Source organism: Acipenser ruthenus, chromosome 23, assembly GCF_902713425.1.
Source record: "Acipenser ruthenus chromosome 23, fAciRut3.2 maternal haplotype, whole genome shotgun sequence".
Classification (NCBI taxonomy): Eukaryota; Metazoa; Chordata; class Actinopteri; order Acipenseriformes; family Acipenseridae; genus Acipenser; species Acipenser ruthenus.
The window spans coordinates 4,448,764-4,470,547 of record NC_081211.1 but is presented as its reverse complement, the minus strand read 5'-3'; the positions used below and the strand labels follow the sequence as shown (position 1 = coordinate 4,470,547).

Sequence of the window (21,784 nt, the reverse complement as noted above, 5' to 3'; positions counted from 1 at the left end):
CATATTTTATATTCAGTGTTTTCATTTGGTATTTATTAAGCAGTGCTCAAATGAAACATACATCAGCAATGTATAAATTAAGCTTTCAAGGGGACAGCTTCCATTTGCCGCTGTTTGTCTGAAACCATACAAATCTATCTCTTTAAGATGAGTCAATAGCTTTTTCTTGTAGGAAGCGCTGAAGCATTTTGAAGGTGCTGGTGGCAGTGCTGTTGTTTTGATCGGTGGTTCTCAAAGCTGTGCCAGCATAACCAGAGTGTTGTGTCTGGAACTGCAGCTGACCATCTGTAATACTTAGGGCTACCATATGACTCCATGTACACTTGGACAGGTTGGGACAGTCCAGGCTTTTCAACTCACGCCCCAATGCATTCTGGTAAATGTAGTCCAGCTGTGAAAGGTACCTGAGACAGATAGATTCTGTTGAAGGTTTCATACGTTTTTCATCTCCTGGTGAAATGATGTATTTATATGGAATATAAAGATTTTCAATAATTGACATCTACAGAAGGAGCGGATGCTACTGTAGAAATGTCTATGTTTGTGATTATTAGCAGGTACCAATTGAAGGAGTGCAAACCATGGTGCCACAATCCATTTTCTAACCTCTTTTGAGCACTAGCAATACTTCTTATTAAGATCCTTTGTCTCTTTGCTTGTATGCTTACTTCAATTAGGAATATTTAGATATATCATGGACAATGCTATAAATGAAAAGTTGCTGGTACTTCCTGGTACCTTATCACTTCATGGGTTGCAGTTCAAACTTACTCCCGTGATCTAGCTGGAATCTGACCATCTGGCCTACAGCAGATGTACCAGGATGCAGCAGTTTAATTATAGCGTCTTCATACAAGAAATTAGTATGTCAAACAAGTAAGGAACTAAAAGATTCTCAGCACAATAAATGGGGGAGCAGCCATGGTGTTGAAAAAGCTAACAATGGTTAAGAACACTGGTTTTTAAAACTTTGCTTAGCACCTCTTTTTAATGCCCCCTCCCCCCCACACGCTTTTTAGCACATCAAATTTGAATTCAGTTATGAACACTAAAGAAAAGTTTATTTGTTAAGTATACGGAAAACTACAAAGCAGTATGTCATTCAAAATGTGAAGGTAACATTATTCAGCAGGTTTCATTCGACTTTATGAAGCAAAATTAGTTAATTCTATAGGGTCATGCAAAACCTTTGACCATAGCTGTACATCTCCACAGATATTTTAAAAGTGAACAGCTTTCATCAATAAGTAAAAACTACTGCAAGAGGCACTTAGAAAAAGTCAAGATCAATCAAGCTTATATTGTACTGTAATGCAATAAGACCTGAGTATGAGGCTCAGGTAGTTGCATTGATTAATTTCCAATTAAACCTAACTTTGTGCAACCTGGTGTCTTAAAGTTAGATTTTCTTTTCTACGCATAATTTGATGTGATGGATTTGACCCATTAGCGAGAGTGTCAGCTTGGTTAAGAAAATGAATGAACCCTCTTAGTTAAAGAGATTCCACATCTTATGATACAGAATGCTGGGTAGAGAACTCTGCAACGGTTGCTTTTTTTTCTAACCTATTAAAGTTATTAATTATTTTCAAACTCCATTTCTGTGATTCATTACTGTCCCCTCGCTGCGTAAAGGATTGGGGAAACATGACAGCGTGACATTTTGCTGCTCTGTTTACTTTATTTAGTATTTCATATTTCATTTTATTTAATCGTTCTAATCTGCATTGTGGCATGCTGCATTTGCACTTCAAAGGTAAATTCGAGATGGAGGCAAAACACTTAATTGATTAGACACTAATTAGTTTGTTATGTGGAAGCAAGAGATGGCAGCAACTGAAGCCACGGGTACATTTTATACACTTTAATGACATCTGCTTGACAGTAAAGTCTAATAAGAGTTAAATGAATAGAGTACGGACATCTGCAGTAGTTTTTTCAGGTAATAAAGTGTTGCCATGACAACATTAACAAGCTGTTCTGTTAACAGGAAATGCAGACGTAGGAGGCTGGGTGTATAAAACAATCCAATATCAGCTTCACCGCTATTTCCATTCCGAGGAATAATACCCCTTTCTCTGGACTTACCACGCCTTTTGTATGTGGTCTGCAGTACGGTTTCTCCAGACAAACTGCCATACACAACCACCCCTCCCTCCTTCTCTGGTCAGCTGAAACATTTCAATCCCGAAGGTCATAGTTCCTTGACTTTCTCATTTTAGGTACGGAGCAATTCACATAAATCTCCAGATATATGGATAATGTGAAGTGGGATACATATGCCTCTGCTCTATCCCCTTTGTTTAAAAGAAAACAAAATTCCACAATACAGTAGTAAAAATGTGTAATCCCTTTAATGACTTACTTCTGATCCAGTGAGACACCCAGCTACTGTTTAATGCCTTCATTTTTATCATGTTTTTATAGATCATCTACATGGATCTAGACTGAGTAAATGGAACATTACCAGGTAACAGTTCTCTCAAAATAAAGCGATACAATAAGCGTTCTTTTTTTGGGGCCTTTTTTTCCCACCATTTATCAACTGGCATTTCATTTTAATCTGGTGTTGACCCAGTTACTGTGCTGCCGGGGTTTGACAATCCCAGGCTAAGCCTCATGAAATGTATGACAGCCATTGCTGGATATAGCCTGACATTTGGAATTTTAGGCCCTGTGCCAAGGCCTAGCCTTTTTCTCTCACTTGAGCCTGTCATTTTCCCTCACCAGACCCTCCTGAAGCTTAAAGTCGATCCTTAATGTGCATTTTTAGGTGTTAACCTCGATGCAGAGCCAACTGCTGAATTTTCAACAGGGCTCAAAGTATTTTTTCAGGCCCATGACTACATGGTTAGTATTCTGAAACAGGCCGTGTGTTTGTGTGTCAGAGAAATGGATTGTTACACAGAGAAACCTGGGGGTTACCTGGCTGGTACATTTGAGTTTAAACTTTTCAGTGTCTTTGACAGGAGGTCTTGTTTTACCATGTCTCCAAAACGACGTGACGTATGATGTACCAACAAATGTGTGGTCACTTAGAAGGGGATGTCTCACTGGGGCTTTTTAAAGTGTACAGTATATCAGTTGTCAATCGTAAATAAAATATCTGAAATGCTTGAACACTTTATAAGTACAGCACATACATTAAGAATAGGACTTCACATGAGTGTGGATTTATATGAACCGATAATGACTCTGTTAGGATTCAACAGAAAATAATGTTCTTAAATGTGTAATTATTACATTTGAATTAACACCCACTTCATTACCCCATTCAGATCGCTTGCCGACTAAATATCTTGATATCCCAGAACAGATAATCATTTCCTTTTCAAATACATGAATAAGGTTTTAATGAGAAAGCTGTTTTGCAAGTGCATACATTGAGTGTTGGAGGTCTTTGTGCATTGGAATTCCATTCATCCTTCTGATTGTGTACAGCTTGTGAGTGCAAACATTGTACAACGCTGCCAGTTAATGATGGAAATGGAAAATTGCAATGGAAATCCATCTGCAATCAGTTTTATCTGATGCTTTGTTAGGATGTATTAGGATACCATAGCATCCTGCCCTTAAGGATTTGATCATCTTACATTTCTTTACTCTGTGTTAGACTGTGGGAGAGTACGCAGTAAAATGAAGATAAAATGTATAGTCATAGCATGAATAGCATTTGCGGGACACACTCATTAAAATCCTTTGCATGTATTTGAATATGGGTCAGTTTTATCTACTAGATCAATATTCTTCACATTCTTTCTATTGTTCATCAACTATTGCAGTTTGATGTAAATAAAACTGATCTTTAGTATTTTTGTTTTTGAAAGTAAGCAACTAAAATGCCAGTTTGTGCCTATTTCTTAGAAAAGTTTACCACAGTAAATTTGCAAGCCGTTTTCCCATGCTTTCTCATGGTGTTACTATGCATTTACTATAGCTTACCATGGTTCGCTGTGTTTTTTCATATGTTTTACCATACCTCTCTGGACTATACAATGCTTACCTGTGCATTACCATGCTTTCCCTATGCATTATTACACTTTGCTACACATTTACTGTATAGGCAACTTTAATAAGGGCCATGTTGTTTAGATTCACCCCTGTTTTGATCAAAGCTGTGCCTGAGGGCAAATTCATGCCCAAATAACCAGTAATAACCTGGGACTGCAGATGACAATCTGGAATACTGCATTACTGATGTACATGGCATTAAATAACATATGGCTTAAGGTGTTCTGTCCTGTTCTCTCAATCTGTCATATTACTCCATTTGATAAATCTGGATATATTGTATATTTTAGAATAAGAACTGTCAAGGGGAAGAAAAACAATTATTTATGCCATCGACCTTATGAGAATTTCACATGTGTTCTCCGATGGCAAAAAAATGTTTAGGCCCACTGATTTTATATGAACTCAATAGACGCATTTCACTTTCTGTTTGCATTTCTCGCACAACAGTTCCTGGTTTGGTAGCATTGCTGCATATTTCTGGAGACATTACAAGAACAATAATAATCTGATCAAACCGGTATCACAGCTTCTGCCGCTGAAAGGTAATCAGCACTTCAGGTAGGTGAAAGAGGGTGCGTCATGGTGAGGAAAACAGGAACTTGGTAACAAACTGTTACAAAGTCCATTTGACTACGCCGTAGCTTACACGAAATCCCAGGACATGACACAGGTGGAGTGTGGATTTCGTTTTAGACATCAGTTTTAGGAGCAGCACACAATCTGGTGTTTGTGGGTTTTGTTGTAATTTTAGGCTTCCTGGAAAAGCCAGGGAATTAAAGCAAAGAGGTAGCAGGACAAGGGGCAGACATCTGTTTCTAACATGAACTTTAATTCAGGTTTGGCTTTCACCTTTTGGATAGTCTCAAAGTTTCTTACAAATGCCATTCTTCTGTTATTCATCGCTGGTAAGTTGCTAATCTTTTCTTTGGTGTTTTTGTTGGGTTTTTTTAACTACATTTTGTATAATACCAGTAGTAATTCTGGTTACAGGCACACTTCGAAATAAGTGTGTTTTCCTGATTAAACGTTTTAGGGTAACATAAAAAAGGGAATACTAAAATAAACTCAACGACAAATGTTTTGACTAGAAGTCTTTTTCAATGTCCTCAATTCACTTAATTTTAAAATGTAGTACTGTAGTTACATTTGTATTATAATAAGATAAAAATGTAGAATGCATTGAGATGATATTTACTTCATGCCTATGTTATTACATCTGTTACCGTGTGTGTGTGTGCATAAATTAGTTGCATAGCTGAAAAGAAAACAGACATTTCTCACTGGAAATGCAAAATAAGTCACTTGTCATAGGGTTACATTTTAATGTTGCCGCTGCTATCCTTTCATATAATGAAAACAAATAACGAAAATAATTATTTAATCAAAAACCCTTAATGCAGCTAAAAAAAAAAAAAAAGGTTATTTGGGTATTTCAGGGTGAGTTTTATGATTCTAACAGGGTTGGATCTCACTCAGTACACTGTCAAACTGAGTAAACACCAGATGGATTGATAAGAATTATGACAGGTACATGTTAGAAGGCATCCGTGTTTAGATTTGCAGCTGTATATATCATTAAAAGAGACCCCTCATCAACTGGTGTGCTTTGTTAATGGAAATCTTAGTAACATCTTTGGTTTTGTTATACCAGTTTCATATGACGAGAAAGAAGCCGTTTTCAATTGAGCTAGATCAAGTCACTTATCAGACACCTTGATAAGCAATCTGGCTCTGTGTACAGTGGTCACCAGTATCAGTCTACAGTCCTGTGAAATGTCTTGGAATGAGATCGCAGTGACATCACAATAGGCATTCAGAGCATAGTTAACTCATGAAACATATACAACAGTGCTGGTGTGCTCCACTTCATGACTGCACATTATATTCTGTTTTCAGTGCTAGCTAAGCTACAGTAAAATAATGAATCTGACTCAAATGGTTCAGAGTGTAAAATAGTTGTTGAGGAGGAAATATTGTTATGCCATAAATCAGGCATTCATTTAACAACAAACCCAGCGAGAATATTGGATTTTCAGATAACAGAATAAGGTTTTAAAAACAGTGAACCACACACTGGTCTCTCCCTTGATAGAAGTTGTTACAATGAGGTACAAAACAATAATCTTTGCTTGATTTTCATTTCCAATCTCTCAAACAGCGCGACTTCTGTAATTCCTTCAGAACTATTAAAACCAGAACCCAGCCGTGGGTAAAGCATTATGGGGGCAACTGCGAAAGGGTCCATTGATCTACACAATGGTGGATCTAAATAACACCACTGTTTTGGTTATTAATATAGCGCCCTTCGTGTATCGAGGCTCTAAAGTGATTAGTAAAAATATGTCTTAAGGATTTAGATCTGCCGTTGTTTAAATCTTGAACAGTTTGATACATTTTTGTGTAAGTGCAGATTAATAGCAACAGACCTAAGCTAGTGATTAAGAACACTGCAAAACAGTGTCTTGTTCTTGGAATAGGGGTTTATGGATCATTGTGAATATGTTTTGTTCATTTTTATATTTCTGTATTTTCTTACTGTTTCTAAGTTTTTTTTTCTACTTCCATTATGGGTGTGTGATTCATTAACCATATCATAAGCTTATGTTTATCTAGAAATTTTAATTTTGACTTCAATTTGAGACCTCCTTATTATTTACGAGTCGTTTTTTACTGTTGTTTTTATGATGGTAATTAAAAGTATTGTAGAATTACTTTATTGGGTTTGCCTAACTGTTCATTTATAAGGGTGGTTTTTTTATGGTACAACTTTCCATGGTAATAAAACACTTACATTTTTGTTTCTGGTGCTTTACAAATATGACCCACTGTATTCCTGGTAAACTTTGTACAACGTACTAGTTTTAAAGTGGTACTAATGACACTGAAGATAATGGCTGTGTGGCCCCCTCCCCAGTCAGGTGAATGTACTTACTAGTCTTTGGCAGGTATGTTTCAGCTGTCGAAATGTGCTATTGCTTTTACTTCTGGTGCCACCTATGTATAATGGAATCGATACAATGAAAGTGAGGTTTTCGCAGTTCAAAACAATTTAGAAAACATATTTTCAAAAGTGTAAATTACTGCTGTCAACCAGTAAGTACCATGTGTCTTTTGGAAAAATATTGTACCACGCAGCCTGATTTTCCATGGGATTGTGGTGTTCCTGTAGTTATCACACAGAAAGGGATACAGATAGCACTTCAGATTAAACGGCATTACTCACCTGCTTCATTATCTGATTAATTTAACACGCATGTACATTTCTTATTGTACATTGCACATATCTAACAATGATCTCTACTGTAGGGAGACACCTGGGCTTCTTGCAGTAGCGGTAATTTAAAGCAGTCATCTATGTGCTGAATATGCAAGTAATGCAGAAGCAGTTTGGCAATTACATGCAACATTTGCAGATGATGGATGATAAATGAGGGAACAGGTCCATTGTGGATCCAGTGGACCTAAAATCTAGTATTTTTATATCCTAGGATATATTGAAATCCCATAACAACTACTTTCAAACTGGGACATTCTAGGAACACCAGTGCAGCTATATTAAACCGCAACCTTAGTAAGACAGAAACAATGCATAAATTGTTTGATCACCATTGTCTACACAAGGCTAGTTTGGATGGGCAAATTACACCTCTTCAGTTCCTGAGCCCCATTCACTGGGAAAGGAAACGTCTCGTTAGACTGTGTATGTGTGTGCGTGCGTGCATGTGTTTCGTTATGTAAAACATATACCCCTTCTCAAATTTAGACCAAAGGCTGGTCACGAGTCACGACTGCTCATTTTTCCTTTTTCTTAGGAATCTCATCATCTGAAGAGCCTGCTGTGAAAAGTGTGTTTTTTGAGTCACGGAACTGTCGGAACACTCTGCACTGGAACATTGACGGGAGAGAGAACTCGGATGCCTTCTATAGTGTGCAGTACAGAATGTAAGTGAATTGGGAGAATAGCTGTGATCTGTTCTCTTTAAATTAAGTGTATCTAATTACTGTGTATTTACATAGTTACTTACATGTGTACTTACACATATGCATAGCTGCAAATGTACTTAATGTGTACATCTTTTTGCACAATGTATGTAAGTACAGCATTGTATCAGAAAAGGGTTAGGTTAAGAGGTAGGGTTAGGGTTAGGGTTAGGATTGGGGTTAGGGTTGTAGCGTGTAAAAATATTTACACATTAAGTACATTGTACTTCATGTGATTCTTAAATCCACGTTTACTCTATGAAGAGACCTATGTGATCTTGAAAGCAGGTATCATTTCACCTTCTATGTTGGTCCAATAAAAGGTATCGACTTCAACATGGTTTCTTATTAGTAATGGGTTTAAAACATTAGGTAATGCATAGGATGCTGTGTGGTCCAGTGGTTAAAGAAAAGGGCTTGTAACCAGGAGGTCCCTGGTTCAAATCCCGGCTCACTGTGTGACCCTGAGCAAGTCACTTAACCTCCTTGTGCTCCATCTTTCAGGTGAGACGTAGTTGTGAGTGACTCTGCAGCAGATGCATAGTTCACACACCCTAGTCTCTGTAAGTCACCTTGGATAAAGGCGTCTGCTAAATTAATAAATAATAATAATACTAATGGTATCCTTAAATAGTTGGTCACCCCTAAATGCTGGCTGAACTATGATGTAATGATTATTTATTGACAAGGCAAGGTGGAGACAGGGGAGGGAGGAGGACTAAACAAAGAAGGTGTAGATGAGACGGCTATTTACAGTGATTATGTAATCATGTGTGTGATTAATGGGTGGATTCTCCTTTCAGAAACACAACATAGTTTCCAAAGAAGTACGTGGGTAACCCATCTGCTTTGATTCTCTATCGATCAGTGTTGTGACTAATACAGATTTGGGTTGATCTGCTTCATCACCCATCACACTTGCAGGAAAATGAGATCCCTACACTTCATGCTGTTGAAAACATGGTTACTAAATTTTTGCTGGCAACACATTCTCCATTTTCTTGGATTCATTTTCCAGAGTAAAACGATACTGTGTATGCCTGCTATTAAAAATGCAGTTGCATATTTTAAGCATTTCATACATGAAATATTGAAAATAGCTGAAAAAAGTACACACTAATGAATATATTTCATTGAAGTTTTTTTTTCCATTGTTTTGTATGGGGAAAAATGCCATCCTCATATGAGGCTATCCTGCATTTGTGTCATCCATATGTCCCCATTTAAAGACTAGAATTTTTTTTTTTTTAACCATCCCCATATGAGGACGCCATGCAGAGAATTAAAGAGACTTATCATTATAATCATGCCAACTCACTGACTTCGCTTATCTATTCTTGCATATTTCCTGCTGGTTCTTCCTGTCATGTTGTCACAGGTGTATGTTTCAGAGTTGAGGGTTTTTCCACTACTGATTTCTTCAGTCTTCTTCCTGCACTTTGTGTGTGATGTAACTTTCTAAATGCAAATTTTAAAGTGGCACTAAAGTGTCAAACGAGTCTGAAATAATATTATATGTAATTAAAGACCTCATAGAAAGTGCTAAATACACAAACAAATGAATATAGATTTTGTTTTTTCTGTTGCTAGGAATGCATTTCTGGCAAAGTGGATTTTCTGACCAAGGTCCTTCAATAAACAATAGTACGCAATAATATGATTTAGTAACTCTAGAAAGAAATCGTTTAATACACAGTAAGAAACATAATTTAAAATGCATTCCTGTATGAAATATCCCCTACTAGAATATGAATTGAAAATGAACTTAGTAGCAGCTTTATTTAAAGCTGACACCCAAAGTACGGTTCAGAACGCACGCTTAACCTTTCAAGATCTACATCATCCAACCCCCGATATATTTTATAGTCTGTGAGGGCAGTGAGATCATCAAACACAATGTAGCTGGAGGTCCAAAGAGCAAAACATATTCATTTGATGCTTAGATTGTCTTTAGTTTTAGAGATGAGACACCTGTGTTCTAATGGTAGTACTGTGGGTGTGATTGTGTAATAGTTTCTGCATGTGCTGTGCTTGTAAGCATCACTGTGTGTGTCTGTGTGTCTACATACTTCCAATTGTCTGCCTATCTACACTCGCCACTGCTTTCCGGGTCTTGGATATGAAACACTATTGAAACTACTAGTAGTGAAATTGACTTGTATCCGGGAGATGCAGTTTTTATATATTACTGAATATACATCAGGCGTTGCATTTGCATCACAAATTAATAAGTAAGGGGCATCCCATTTATACAACAGAATGTGTTTATATTTATTTTACAATCACCTGTGTATCTGTGGACAATGAAGTGACAATTTGAATTGCAAAAAACAGCGATACCCTTTTCCAGCTTTGAAAAGCGCAAAGTATCTAATCTATTTTGCTTGGCTCACAGCGTAACAATAAGTCTTTATTAAAAGTCCCCATTAATTTAAGAAGATGTATTTTTCTGCAGCTAAATCCTTACTTGGTAAAGGATCATGGGGCCTCTTGAAGGAGTGTTATACAAACTATGTAGCTGCAAATGACATGCATTGTTTGAAACGCTACAGCATTCTGTTTATATTATTGACGGCAGTGAACGAAACTAAAATGCCAAACCTTTCATTACTCATTGTTAGGTAGTGGTTGCCTCCTGTGAAGGATTCTCAGGATATGAATCATAATGCCAGTCCTTTGAGATTAGTTACATTGTAAACCACATGTTTAAGAATTAAACATAAATCATATGCAGCTGAGGATAGGCACCTACAACACAGTGTAGGGAATAAATGCCACATTCCAGACAGCATTCAGTTTGATTGGCCTGGGGGCCTTTATTAGCATATCAGCCAAAGCAATGACAGAGTAGAGCTCTCCTTAATAGTTGATAGAGGAGAAACGATTTGTACATTACTGTCTTAGAGGAGAGTTCTCAATACAGAGAAAATATGTGCACATAACTATCCTAACAGCTTTGATCCCAAGATCTCCCACTAGATATCACACGCCTGGGCCCCAAAATGCACATTTAACACTGTTTATTTGATTAATATTTAACACACTTGTACATCGATCTGTAATGGTTTCACGCAGTGTATAGACTTTAAATGGAGTTTCAAGTGCTGGAATCAGGACCACAGATCACACTATAGAAATACTACATCTTATTTTCCTGCTATGTTTCTCCCATGCATTAATCTGTTGTTAACCAAGGTTTTTTTTTATCATTATGGTAATTATCAGTGATTTTCCATGCATGCCCGTGCTGCACCATAGTATTTTTATTTATTTATTTATTTTTTACAGTCCAGTATACTGCATTAAAGTTTTACAAGGGTTTCTATAGAATAGATGTTTTCCATATTGTCTTGACGTTTTACCAAATGGGTTACCTGTTAAAAATACAACCATGTACTCTTCCAATTTATTAGAGCCACTTTTGGGGAATTACTGAATTTGTTCAGTGTAGATATGTTCTGTGTAAGCCCCCCAAAAATAAATCTGTGTTTTTTTTTTTTTTTTAGATATGGTAAACCATGGCAAAACAAAAGTGAATGCTTCTATATCACCCGTGACTCCTGTGACCTCAGCCATGAAACGAGAGACTGTAATGCATTTTATAATGCCCAAGTGATCGTGACATCAAAGAATACCAGCCAGGAGTTTGAGACTGAGAGATTTCACCCAAAAACCAAAAGTAAGATATTTTGATATAGTGTTGTGAGAGCATCCATAAAATCAATAATTCAATAGTTAATAACACTGCGTTATTTAGAACCTGGCATTTTACTTACTTTTCAAGACAAAAATGTTTGTGTATGAAGACATTTTTAATATGTGTTTTATATAATATTTTGCACAGGATCATTTAGAGTGCTCAAGTTTATGTCAGTGTTTTAAAGTGAGTTTTTATATTCTGAAGTTAGGAAGGCTTCTTCTGCATTTTATTAAACTGGCCCAGCTGTTGCAGTTACTATCGTTCTGTATTAATAGGGAAGCTTTCTATTACCTGGGTGCTTGTTCTCACATCATGCTATCTATTTTCTATTAGCTCTCCTGGGGCCACCGGCAGTGAAGTATTTAACTACCGTGTCTTCATTACTCTTTACTATTGAGCTTCCCAGCACTCAATCAAACCAATCATTGGAAGATGTTTTTGAAAAAGACTTGGTATACTCTGTGACGCTTAGTACCGACAAATCTGTAATGATGGTAAGATACAAGTTGCTTTTATTATTTAGATCTATAACTAGCAGCCCACAGTAAATGTGTTCATATGTGAACCCAAAAAAATATGTACTGTAAAAAGGATTTGATATGGGGGTCTGTGACAGGGTAGCGTCTCGGCCCAGGCTGGCTACCGGCAGGAAATAGACCCAGACCCCCCCCCCCCCCAAACTCCTCCAACAAACAAAGGATTTCTCCTTCTTTATATACATGTGTCCACTCCCCAATTAGCACCAATGACCTAAATGGCCACACTTGTGATTGCTGGCAGGGATTTAACCCCATCCCTGCCAACCTTACATTCCTGCATACTCGCTACTTACAGCAAAAGGGCTTCTGCCTTGCCACAGGGTCCCTGAGTGGCTCACCTGGTAAAAGCACGGCTACGTCATACAGTCAGGAGAGCCCAGGGGAGCTCCCGCAGGTTTGAGAGACAAAATCAGCAGGGACTGTTTCTCCTCATCGTGCTATAGCAGACCCTACTGGCCAGACACTTATTGAGCTCAGGTGGACACCTACAGGGCTGGCCTTTGTCCTCCAGAGGCTGGTAGCTCGCTGACATCTGCTCTCGAGTTCCTGGGTGTAAAAAGAGAAAGCTGGCTTGGTTGTGGGATCGGAGGACGCCCACTGAACCTTCAGTTCTCCTGAACTGTGTGAGGGGGGAAAAAGGAATCTGACATTCTAAATTGAGGAGAAAGTCAGGGATAGAATAATTAGGCATTCTTAATTTAAAAAAGTATTTGTTAATGCTGTTACCACAGTTCATAACTTGCTTCAACTCATTTTTCTTTTAAATGTATTTTCCCTAACAGAATGTGACACAGAAGTTTAAAGAATTTGAGATTCCCAACCTTGACTCTGACACTGAATACTGTGGAGTTGTGGTATTTAAAGTTCCACCTTACATGAAAGTCAGTGAGCCCTATATGTTCTGCACCAGAACATTAAAAGGTGAGTATTAAATTAAGTACAAGGCATATAGAACATCTAGTTCCGGATTAAGGCAGTTACCCAAAACATATATCAACTTTTCTAAAGCACTGAACATCAGTTGTCTACACAAGTCTACTTTCAGAGATTAACCTTGTTTTTGATCATTCATATTACTTTAACAACAGTTTATAAATGTCAAACTTTTTTTTAAGTCATCAAACCAGCTTTTAAATAATTTAAGTTTAAAAGTACAAGCAAAAGATTTTATGGTAACATGGCTTAGACAAACTGATGCATTAGGTATTATGCAACCTAAACTATAATAAACCATCAAGGGTTTCGTACAGTACTGTAACAGAAAAAATGTTTGCTGTTATTCTGTGGTCTGGATTTAGTTGCTCCAGTTTTGTTATTAGCATTTTTCTCTAGCAGCTGGTTTCACAAACCCTGATTTACCACTAATCTTGGACTTCTAATGTTAATTTAGGTAAATTAATCCAAGATTAGCGCTAATTGGGGTCTGTGAAACTAGCAGTAAATCTGCCTTTGCATTGGGATTTCCAGGCATGTTCAAAGTTAGGTAAAGTGCTGGCACAGAACTACCTTCCTCATTCCATTCAAATGAAGGGAGCCAGCTTACAGCTGATCTTTTATTTAACATCATGTAATCAAAGAAACTGCAACATTTACAGTATACTGCAAAAGTAATGTTAGATTTCGAAAGGTCAGATTTTTCAATTTGTTAGTTTTTCCGTTCAGTACCGTATATGAAACAACTACAAAGCGGCATGCAATTAAATTTTAACGTAACATTATTCAGCAGATTTACTGAAGCAAGATGATTTAATTCTATAGGGTGATGCAAAACTTTTTGCCATAGCTGTACACTCTCAATCTGGAGAATGAAGGGCAAGACAGGGAGACGAAAACCAGAACCGTTCACAATGACAGCAAACAATAAAACTACTGGGGAAATGTGAAAAAAAATGTTATTTGATACAACTTGCTATTGAACATTCCAGCTAGCAATTTGTAAAATCTGGCCAAGACCGGTACTTAAACTTGCATGCTCCAAGGCTTTTAGTGTTGAAAGTGAAGGCTGAATGGGAGTTTACTTGCATCTCTTACTGAGTTGCTTTAAGTAAAGTGCCTGGAACTCTATGTGTAAAGGGCCCCCACAATGCAGGGCTTATGAGTGATGAGGCAGCTCTTGCTTGCTTTGTTGCCCTTCACTGAGGAAGCCAACAGGCTGCCCAAAGATGGTCGAGGTTAGACAGAGCACCGGTTTACAGGGAAACAAGCGAGGACAGGAGTGTCTGAAAGACTCCGGGACTGTTTTAATTCCTGGGGAACCCCATTCTCTGTTTATCTTACTGTACACCTGTTAAAATTTTAAAAAAAAAGAGTTGTGTTTGCTGCAACCACTTTTAATATGGTTATTAAAAATCCTTTTTTACTTTCTTTTGTTATTACAGACAACAGATGGACTCTGGTTGTGTTTGTCACCGTGGTATTCATCTCTTGCCTTATTGTTGGAATCCTCTGCTGTGTTTTGAACAAGTATCTGACAGAGAAAAGGAAGCTGCCAAATTCTTTGGTAAGAATAACCAACCAACTCAGTTTAGTTTCCCTTATAAAAGTTGTTTAAATATCATATTACATGCGATAGTGTATGATTTAAAATGCTTCCACTAGATTCAATTTTCCGCAGATAAGTCATCTCTATCTTTTTTTGCTCTATGTCTGTCTTTCTCTTTCAAAATGCTAGTATTTCTACATTCAGCACTGTTGTGTATTTAATAGTTATGGATGATTTAAAAAGATGGTTCACTACCCATGTACCACCGTACAGTTCAATTTATTCTCGAAAATCAGAACAGCTTAAGAGACAGCTATGGCCAACATTTTTGCATCACCCTATAGAATTACATTTTGCTTGATAAAGTCAAACGAAACGTACTGAATAATGTTACGTTAACATATTGAATTATACCGCTTTGTAGTTTTCCATATACTTAATGAAAAACTGAAATGTGACATTTCAGTATGGCTTCCGGTAGACTTCTGCAATATCATTTTGTAGTTTTTTTGATTACATGATATTAAATAAAAGCTCTAAATTATGTTGTTATTATTATTATTATTATTATTATTATTATTATTATTATTATTATTATTATTATTATTATTATTAATTGTCTCAATCCTAGCATTCTAAGTGATGCTAAACTTTTGGTCATAGCTGTATGTAATGAAAAGGTGTCTCTCCTTCCTTGACCAGTGGAGTCTGCTTCTTTGCCTCAGTGGTAGGACTTCAGATCCCCCATGTTTTCACAATAGCAGAACACATATATGATGCAGTCCATTGACTGGAAATGTGACCTCAAGGACTGCAAGGCTTCCATGTCGATCAGCTGCATATTGGAAATTAAAAAGAGATTTTAGAACCACAGGTGTTGATGAGTTTCATTATCCTATCTGTGGGGGTTTCGGATGAACAGGGCAGGTGGCCTGTACTCTTAGGAAACTGGCTCAGCAACCTTGATCAACCACAATGATCTGATTAGTGCCTCAAAGGCTGGTGCAACCTGCTGCTAAGACATAGTTGGCTCCAGCAAGATGAAAGGGGTCAACACGATTTTGCCTACATATCTCAATCTTTCTCTCATTTATCTTTTGTACTACAGAAAATTAAGGACTATAAACCATCTACTAATTTATAGATCTGGGTAATGCATAGTTATAGACTAGTAATGTCCCTTAATAAAGCACAGCGAAAGCACGCTAAAGCATAGCTAAGCCCTGTAAAGCCCCGAGAGGTATGTTAAAGCATATTAAAAACATGGTAAACTATGATAAATGCATAGTATAACCTAAGCCAAATTACTGTGCAGATGTATTTACTGTGGTAAACGTTTATTATTCAGAGACATTATACTTTTTTTTACAACTGATTTGTAAACCTAAAGCAATTCCTTTGTAAATCAGAGAAATCTCATTTAATCCCTTTTATCTCTTTTTAACAGGAAGCCTTGCTCAAGCCTCAAACAATACTCTCAACTTTGTTAGTACCAACGGAACCAGATGCCAATGTCGTTTGTGTTATTGTTCGCTGTAAAGAACCCAAAGAACTGGTGAACATAGCAACGCCAAAAGGAAGCTATGCCCCTCAGACAGCTCCCAAACAACATTCTACATATGCCTCCCAAAACTTGGACACCCAGCCGTTGCTGAGAAATCAGCAGAGCACAGAATCATCAGGCACATCCTACGGCGAAGTTGTGGAAGTCTTGTCTGAGGATTCCAGAGGTAACTACGTCTTGCAGTCACAATCCGTGAATCCCAGTAATCTTGGAGCATCTGAATTGGTGTTGAGAGACAAGCAGCTAAGAGGCAATGAAACCAAAGGAGGTAGCAGAGACTGTGATACCTTTGCTGCTGGAAAACAAGAAGATGGATCATGTGTGTCTTTGACATTGAACAATGCATGGGACGCTATCAATACTAATGAAACAGGGCCACTGGTAATTAGGACTGAGCGAAAAAATGGCCTCTTGCAGATGCCAGACCTGTTTTCTTGGAAGTTTGAAGACCAAAGTGACGAAGCCCCTTCAAAATTAAATCTCCAGAACGATCGGGGAGGATCTGCTTTGCTTTCTGGAGACAGTGTCAGTGATCAGACCTCATGGCTGGCACAAGCTGTTGATGTTCAACAACTTTACAAAGATGAGGAGCTGCCAAACAACCCCTCGTCTTGCTCCCAATTCCAAGATTATCTCAAAACCACGCCGAGACAGCCTGAGACAGGCTTGAATTGTTTTGTGAATGATATGGAAATCTGCACAGTTCAAGAGACTAAAGATGAGGGACTATTTCTCAAAGGCTGGGATTTACAAATTCAAATGTAAAAAAAAAAATGCTGTTTTAAAGTTTTTTTTTAATGATTTAATTGGGGCTCAGTTGAAGAGAGGGCTCAGTAATTGCAGTTCCAGTTTACCGGCTTTGATAAGCTGAGACGAGAAAAAAGTGAGACAACATTCAATGCAAACCAAATAGCTGCAAACCTAATGGACGGAATACCCAAACCAATGGGACACTCCCAACTGGGAAATGCTATATTAAATGTATAGAAAGAGGTGATAAATGAATAAAGCACAGCTTTCTACAGGATGTATCTACAGTCTTTTTCATCAACCTTTGATCCTCCAAGTTACAGCAGATTTTTATTGGAGCATTTTACAGCTCTGGGGAATCTCTCTTGCTTGTATCAATCAGCTATTCATGATTCAGGATTACCCAGCAAAATAAGTGGTTAATGACGTTCAGAGTGATTTCCCAGGGCTGTAAATAAATCCAAATAATCCAGCTGCAGTTTATCAAGGAGGATATAGGCTGAATCAGCAATGAAGTAAAGTCACGGTAATTTGTAACGGGTAATATAATACATATCTTGAAGTAAATTTATATGAAGAGTGCCATTGACTATTGAACAGATAAGAGCAAGGTGAAGGTGGAAAAGACCTTGACTTTTGTCAGTAATGCTTGATTTGTTTTCATCTTAATATCCGTATAAAATATAGATGGGATATATACATCCTGATTGCTTAGAATTATGTACAGTATTGTTTTATACGAACAGTGATTTCTAAAATGTGTTCATACACGTTATATTTTATATTATGCAATCAAGATTTATAGATCCCATCCCTATTTTTTTTATTGCACTGAAGTGTTTTGTCTTGAGCTGAGAACATAAAACCACTTTGTGGCTTGGAACTAGGTTTCAGGAGACTAGGTTTCAGTCCACTGCATGGCACACCAGGGGAGACTTGGGGTTTGATACGACAAAGTTGCCTCAAACTCGGTCTCCTGGAACCAGGTTTCAAACCGCTGCTCCAGAAAAAGTGGCTCTGTGTTCCCTCAGCTTTAGATTGTAGCTATAAATTTATTCTAAAATGATTATAATGGTTTAAAATAATTATAACATAAAGCTATTATATAAGAAACGTAGTCCTTGACTTACAGTTTTACTCTCCGCGTTTTGAAGTTTGGAAGAAAATAATTATGTGAAACTGTAATTTTCATGAAGGCACACCATGAACTAGCATTCTGTTTAGCTCAGCACCAGCAAAAAAAAAAAAAAAAAAGTTTGATCTTTGTCTTATCAATGGCTAACTATTGAAAACCCTGCATGTGTGAAACAAGAGATATATATTTAACTAATGTACAGTACATTTACTTCTGCTTTCTTTATCCATGTACATTGTGTGCTATGGACGGTTCTGTGCATAACAAGCAATTGTATATTTATATGTATATAACTTTTTTATTTTTCACTTTGTACTGTAATTGTATGTATGTGTGTGGGAGGGTACAGGGGAAACAGACATTGAGAACCGTCTCAATGAAGTACTGCTTGAATCTTAAACTTTGATTCTGAAATCTTTAACAATATCATTTCAGCAAAATAAATTCAGTTATTTTTTTAAACATCTGTCTATAGTAATGGAAATGAAGGCTACTTTTTTTCTCAATATATATGTTATTGGGTAAGTGAATTGTTGTTAAGCACATAATAGACTTAAACAAACAAAGCTCAAGGTTTAATTAGATTGTTGGCATTAATCTTAAAATTGACACTTTATTTTCTTTACACTATGTGTAGTACAAACACATTGTTATACGATTATCATTATAACCCACAAAATATTTAGTGTTCTATTAATAGCAAACAATATATAAACAGTATATAAATGTGGACTAAAAGACAATAGCAGCCTGCTGGAATACAAAACACATAATAAATAATCATGTAAAAAATACAATACATTATACTGAAGTGTTCCTAGAAATCAAAACTACATTATAAAACGGATTGTTAGAATGCTGCATGCTGATTGGTCCGTCAGGGTTCCAAGCAGTTACAATATCCACACAATGTCACAATTAGGAACTACTTAGGAACAAAGGCAAATCACTGCACCTGTGCTAACCTCGTATCACTGCGCCACGAAAATCAAAGAAAGCATCTGTCAAAATATTGTCGTATCTTCCACTTTATATTAATTTGTACTACGAATCAGTTTGCTATTTTAAAGAAGATGCTGTTTTGGTATTTTATTTGTAGTACATACCAGTCATTTTCTGTAACTAGAGCCAGTGGGAGAGAATAACCTAGCAACAATGTTATGTAGAATATGCAGGAGGGGCACACAGATATGCTGTACTACTGAGAAAGCTTATTTTTTATAGTTATTTCAAGTCAGAACAATGAAATGAAACGCATCCAAGCAAGATTTTTATAGTTTAATTTAAAGTCTTTATTAAATTACTGAAACTACAAAAAAAAGAATGTTTTACTTGAATATTATTTTTAGTTCATAGGGACTATTTTCTGTTGTGGAAGGTTATACCTCAAAATAAATCTTTAGAAACTATATAGATTTCTCCATTTTTTTTTTTTTTATAAAACGTTTATATATCAGTTTTGCAAAAGCAGTAAGGCGCGAGAGAGCTTGGGTTCTGCTGGATATTGTCACTCCTTGGTTGGTAACAACGTACCAAGAAGTGACAATATCCAGCACAACCCCATGCCCTCTCGTGCCTTACTGCTTCATTATAAATGAACAGTTACTTAGTAATTACATGTGTACTTCCACATAATTACATTATTATGCAGAGTTACAATGTACTTGATATGCAAATCGTTTTGCACAATACATGTGATTACACAATTGTATCAGAAAAGGGTTAGATTAGATTGTGCAAAAACATGTACAGGGTACATATATTGTAACTATGCATAATAACATTGTAAGTATGTGTAAGTACACATGTACCATTAAATATGTAAAACTCATTCTTTCTGAAATATAAGCAGTGAATCAGCACTTACCTGGAAAGGTGTGCAACTATACAGTGTCAACCCAGACAGTTCCAGGCAACACTTTTATAACAAAGATAAATGGTACCAATTGTTTTTAACAAGTTTCTTTTAAGCCATTTAAACAAGCAATGAATACATTATTAATTTGTGCTGGCTTCATATGTTAATATGTCTTTGTTTCTGATTAGCATAGATGTTGAAGTAAAGACATGATTATTTTCTTACGTTCAGAGTATTATTGTAATGCTGTGTGATGCTATTTACTCTCTGTGTCAATAAAAATATAACACCTTATATCACTGACCTTGTAAGTTTCTTTTTCAATTTGTGGTTTCATTATAATTCCAGCGTACTTTACAGAAAGATGTTATAGAAGGACCTTTAACAAACTACAACACTGAAAAATTGATTTCTTAGCAGACACCCTTATCCAGGGCAACATACAATTGTTACAAGATATCACATTATTTCTACAAATAATTACATTATTTTTTACAAATTATTTTTTACATATAATTACCCATTTATACAGTTGGGTTTTTACTGGAGCAACCTAGGTAAAGTACCTTGCTCAAGGGTACAGCAGCAGTGTCCCCCACCTGGGATTGAACCCACGACCCTCCGGTCAAGAGTCCAGAGCCCTAACCACTACTCTACACTGCTGCCCTGCATCTGACAGGAATGCATCTAACACTGCTTTAATAAGGCATGTTAAACAACACCAGAAAAGTCTAAAAAAATATAATAAAATATTTATTTGAGATTAGACACGATAACACTTTTATGCATATTATACATTCTAGGATAACACATTTAACATATAATATAATTTTGGCCGCTGCCCATACATTTTTTCGCTGGTAAGTGGAGAGGCGGACTGCAGGGAAGCCATGGGCAGGGGCCAGGATAGCTTCCCACCACCTTAGACAAAGCCAAAAAACAGGTGGATGCTGGGGAGGAGGAGGCAGCAGGGAGGTAATGGATCAGGTAAGATTTGAATCCTTTCCCTGACGATCACCGGTCAAGTAATTACATTGTTAGTGATGAGGTACTGCTGTTTCAATTGACAATTGCCTGGTTATCAACACTTAACAAGCTTGATTTGATTGACTGATTAAAACTGAGTTCCCAGCCCGAGCCAACACTTTGCTTCATTGATACCTGACCATGATGTTCTTCTTTAATTTCCTTTTTTATTGTCCAGTATTTCCACTCAAGTATTACGCATTTGCAATCTTCACTTGATATCGCAAACCTTTCAAAACCATCAAAGAAAGAAGAACAACTCAAACTGATTTTCTTCATGCAGAGCAAGATCCTCCAATCAGTTTATACAAACTGAACAATGCTTTTTCCTGTAGAAAAGAAGCGCTGTATGCACTGTGGATATGAATCTATCATTTCTTTTGTAGATGAAAATCCGTTTTATTGAATGAAACTGTCACGCAGCGGAGAGCTTGTCATAGCATTCCATTTTGGGCTTAATAGAAATGAAATTGGCTTCTGCGGAGCTCCAAAAAAGGGCTGCTTGCACTATTCTCCTCATTCAAAAAGCTCTGTGAAGTCACAGGACAATAGTCATTTATCAATGCATATTAGTAGTTCTGCAAGCACACTTTTTGATGCAGGTACACTCATTGACATTGTAGAAAGTGTTTATGCCAGGTCCTCCCAAATCATCTGTTAGCACTTACTGTATAATAAACACCAAAGAGACACTGTCAAAGGAAATCAGCCATGTATCATATTCATATAAGATTA

At 36.9% G+C, this 21,784-nt stretch overlaps 1 protein-coding gene across 1 annotated transcript; it reads left to right on the top strand.

The window, feature by feature from the left end:
- The first annotated feature begins 4,576 nt into the window (after positions 1 to 4,576).
- LOC131699712 (uncharacterized) lies at positions 4,577 to 20,317 on the top strand. Its single transcript, XM_058997523.1, has 7 exons — positions 4,577 to 4,919; positions 7,827 to 7,956; positions 11,502 to 11,674; positions 12,029 to 12,189; positions 13,017 to 13,155; positions 14,613 to 14,734; positions 16,164 to 20,317. Exons 1-7 carry the CDS (start codon positions 4,835 to 4,837, stop codon positions 17,043 to 17,045), a joined length of 1,692 nt encoding a protein of 563 aa, XP_058853506.1. The 5' UTR covers positions 4,577 to 4,834; the 3' UTR covers positions 17,046 to 20,317.
- Positions 20,318 to 21,784: the final 1,467 nt, after the last annotated feature.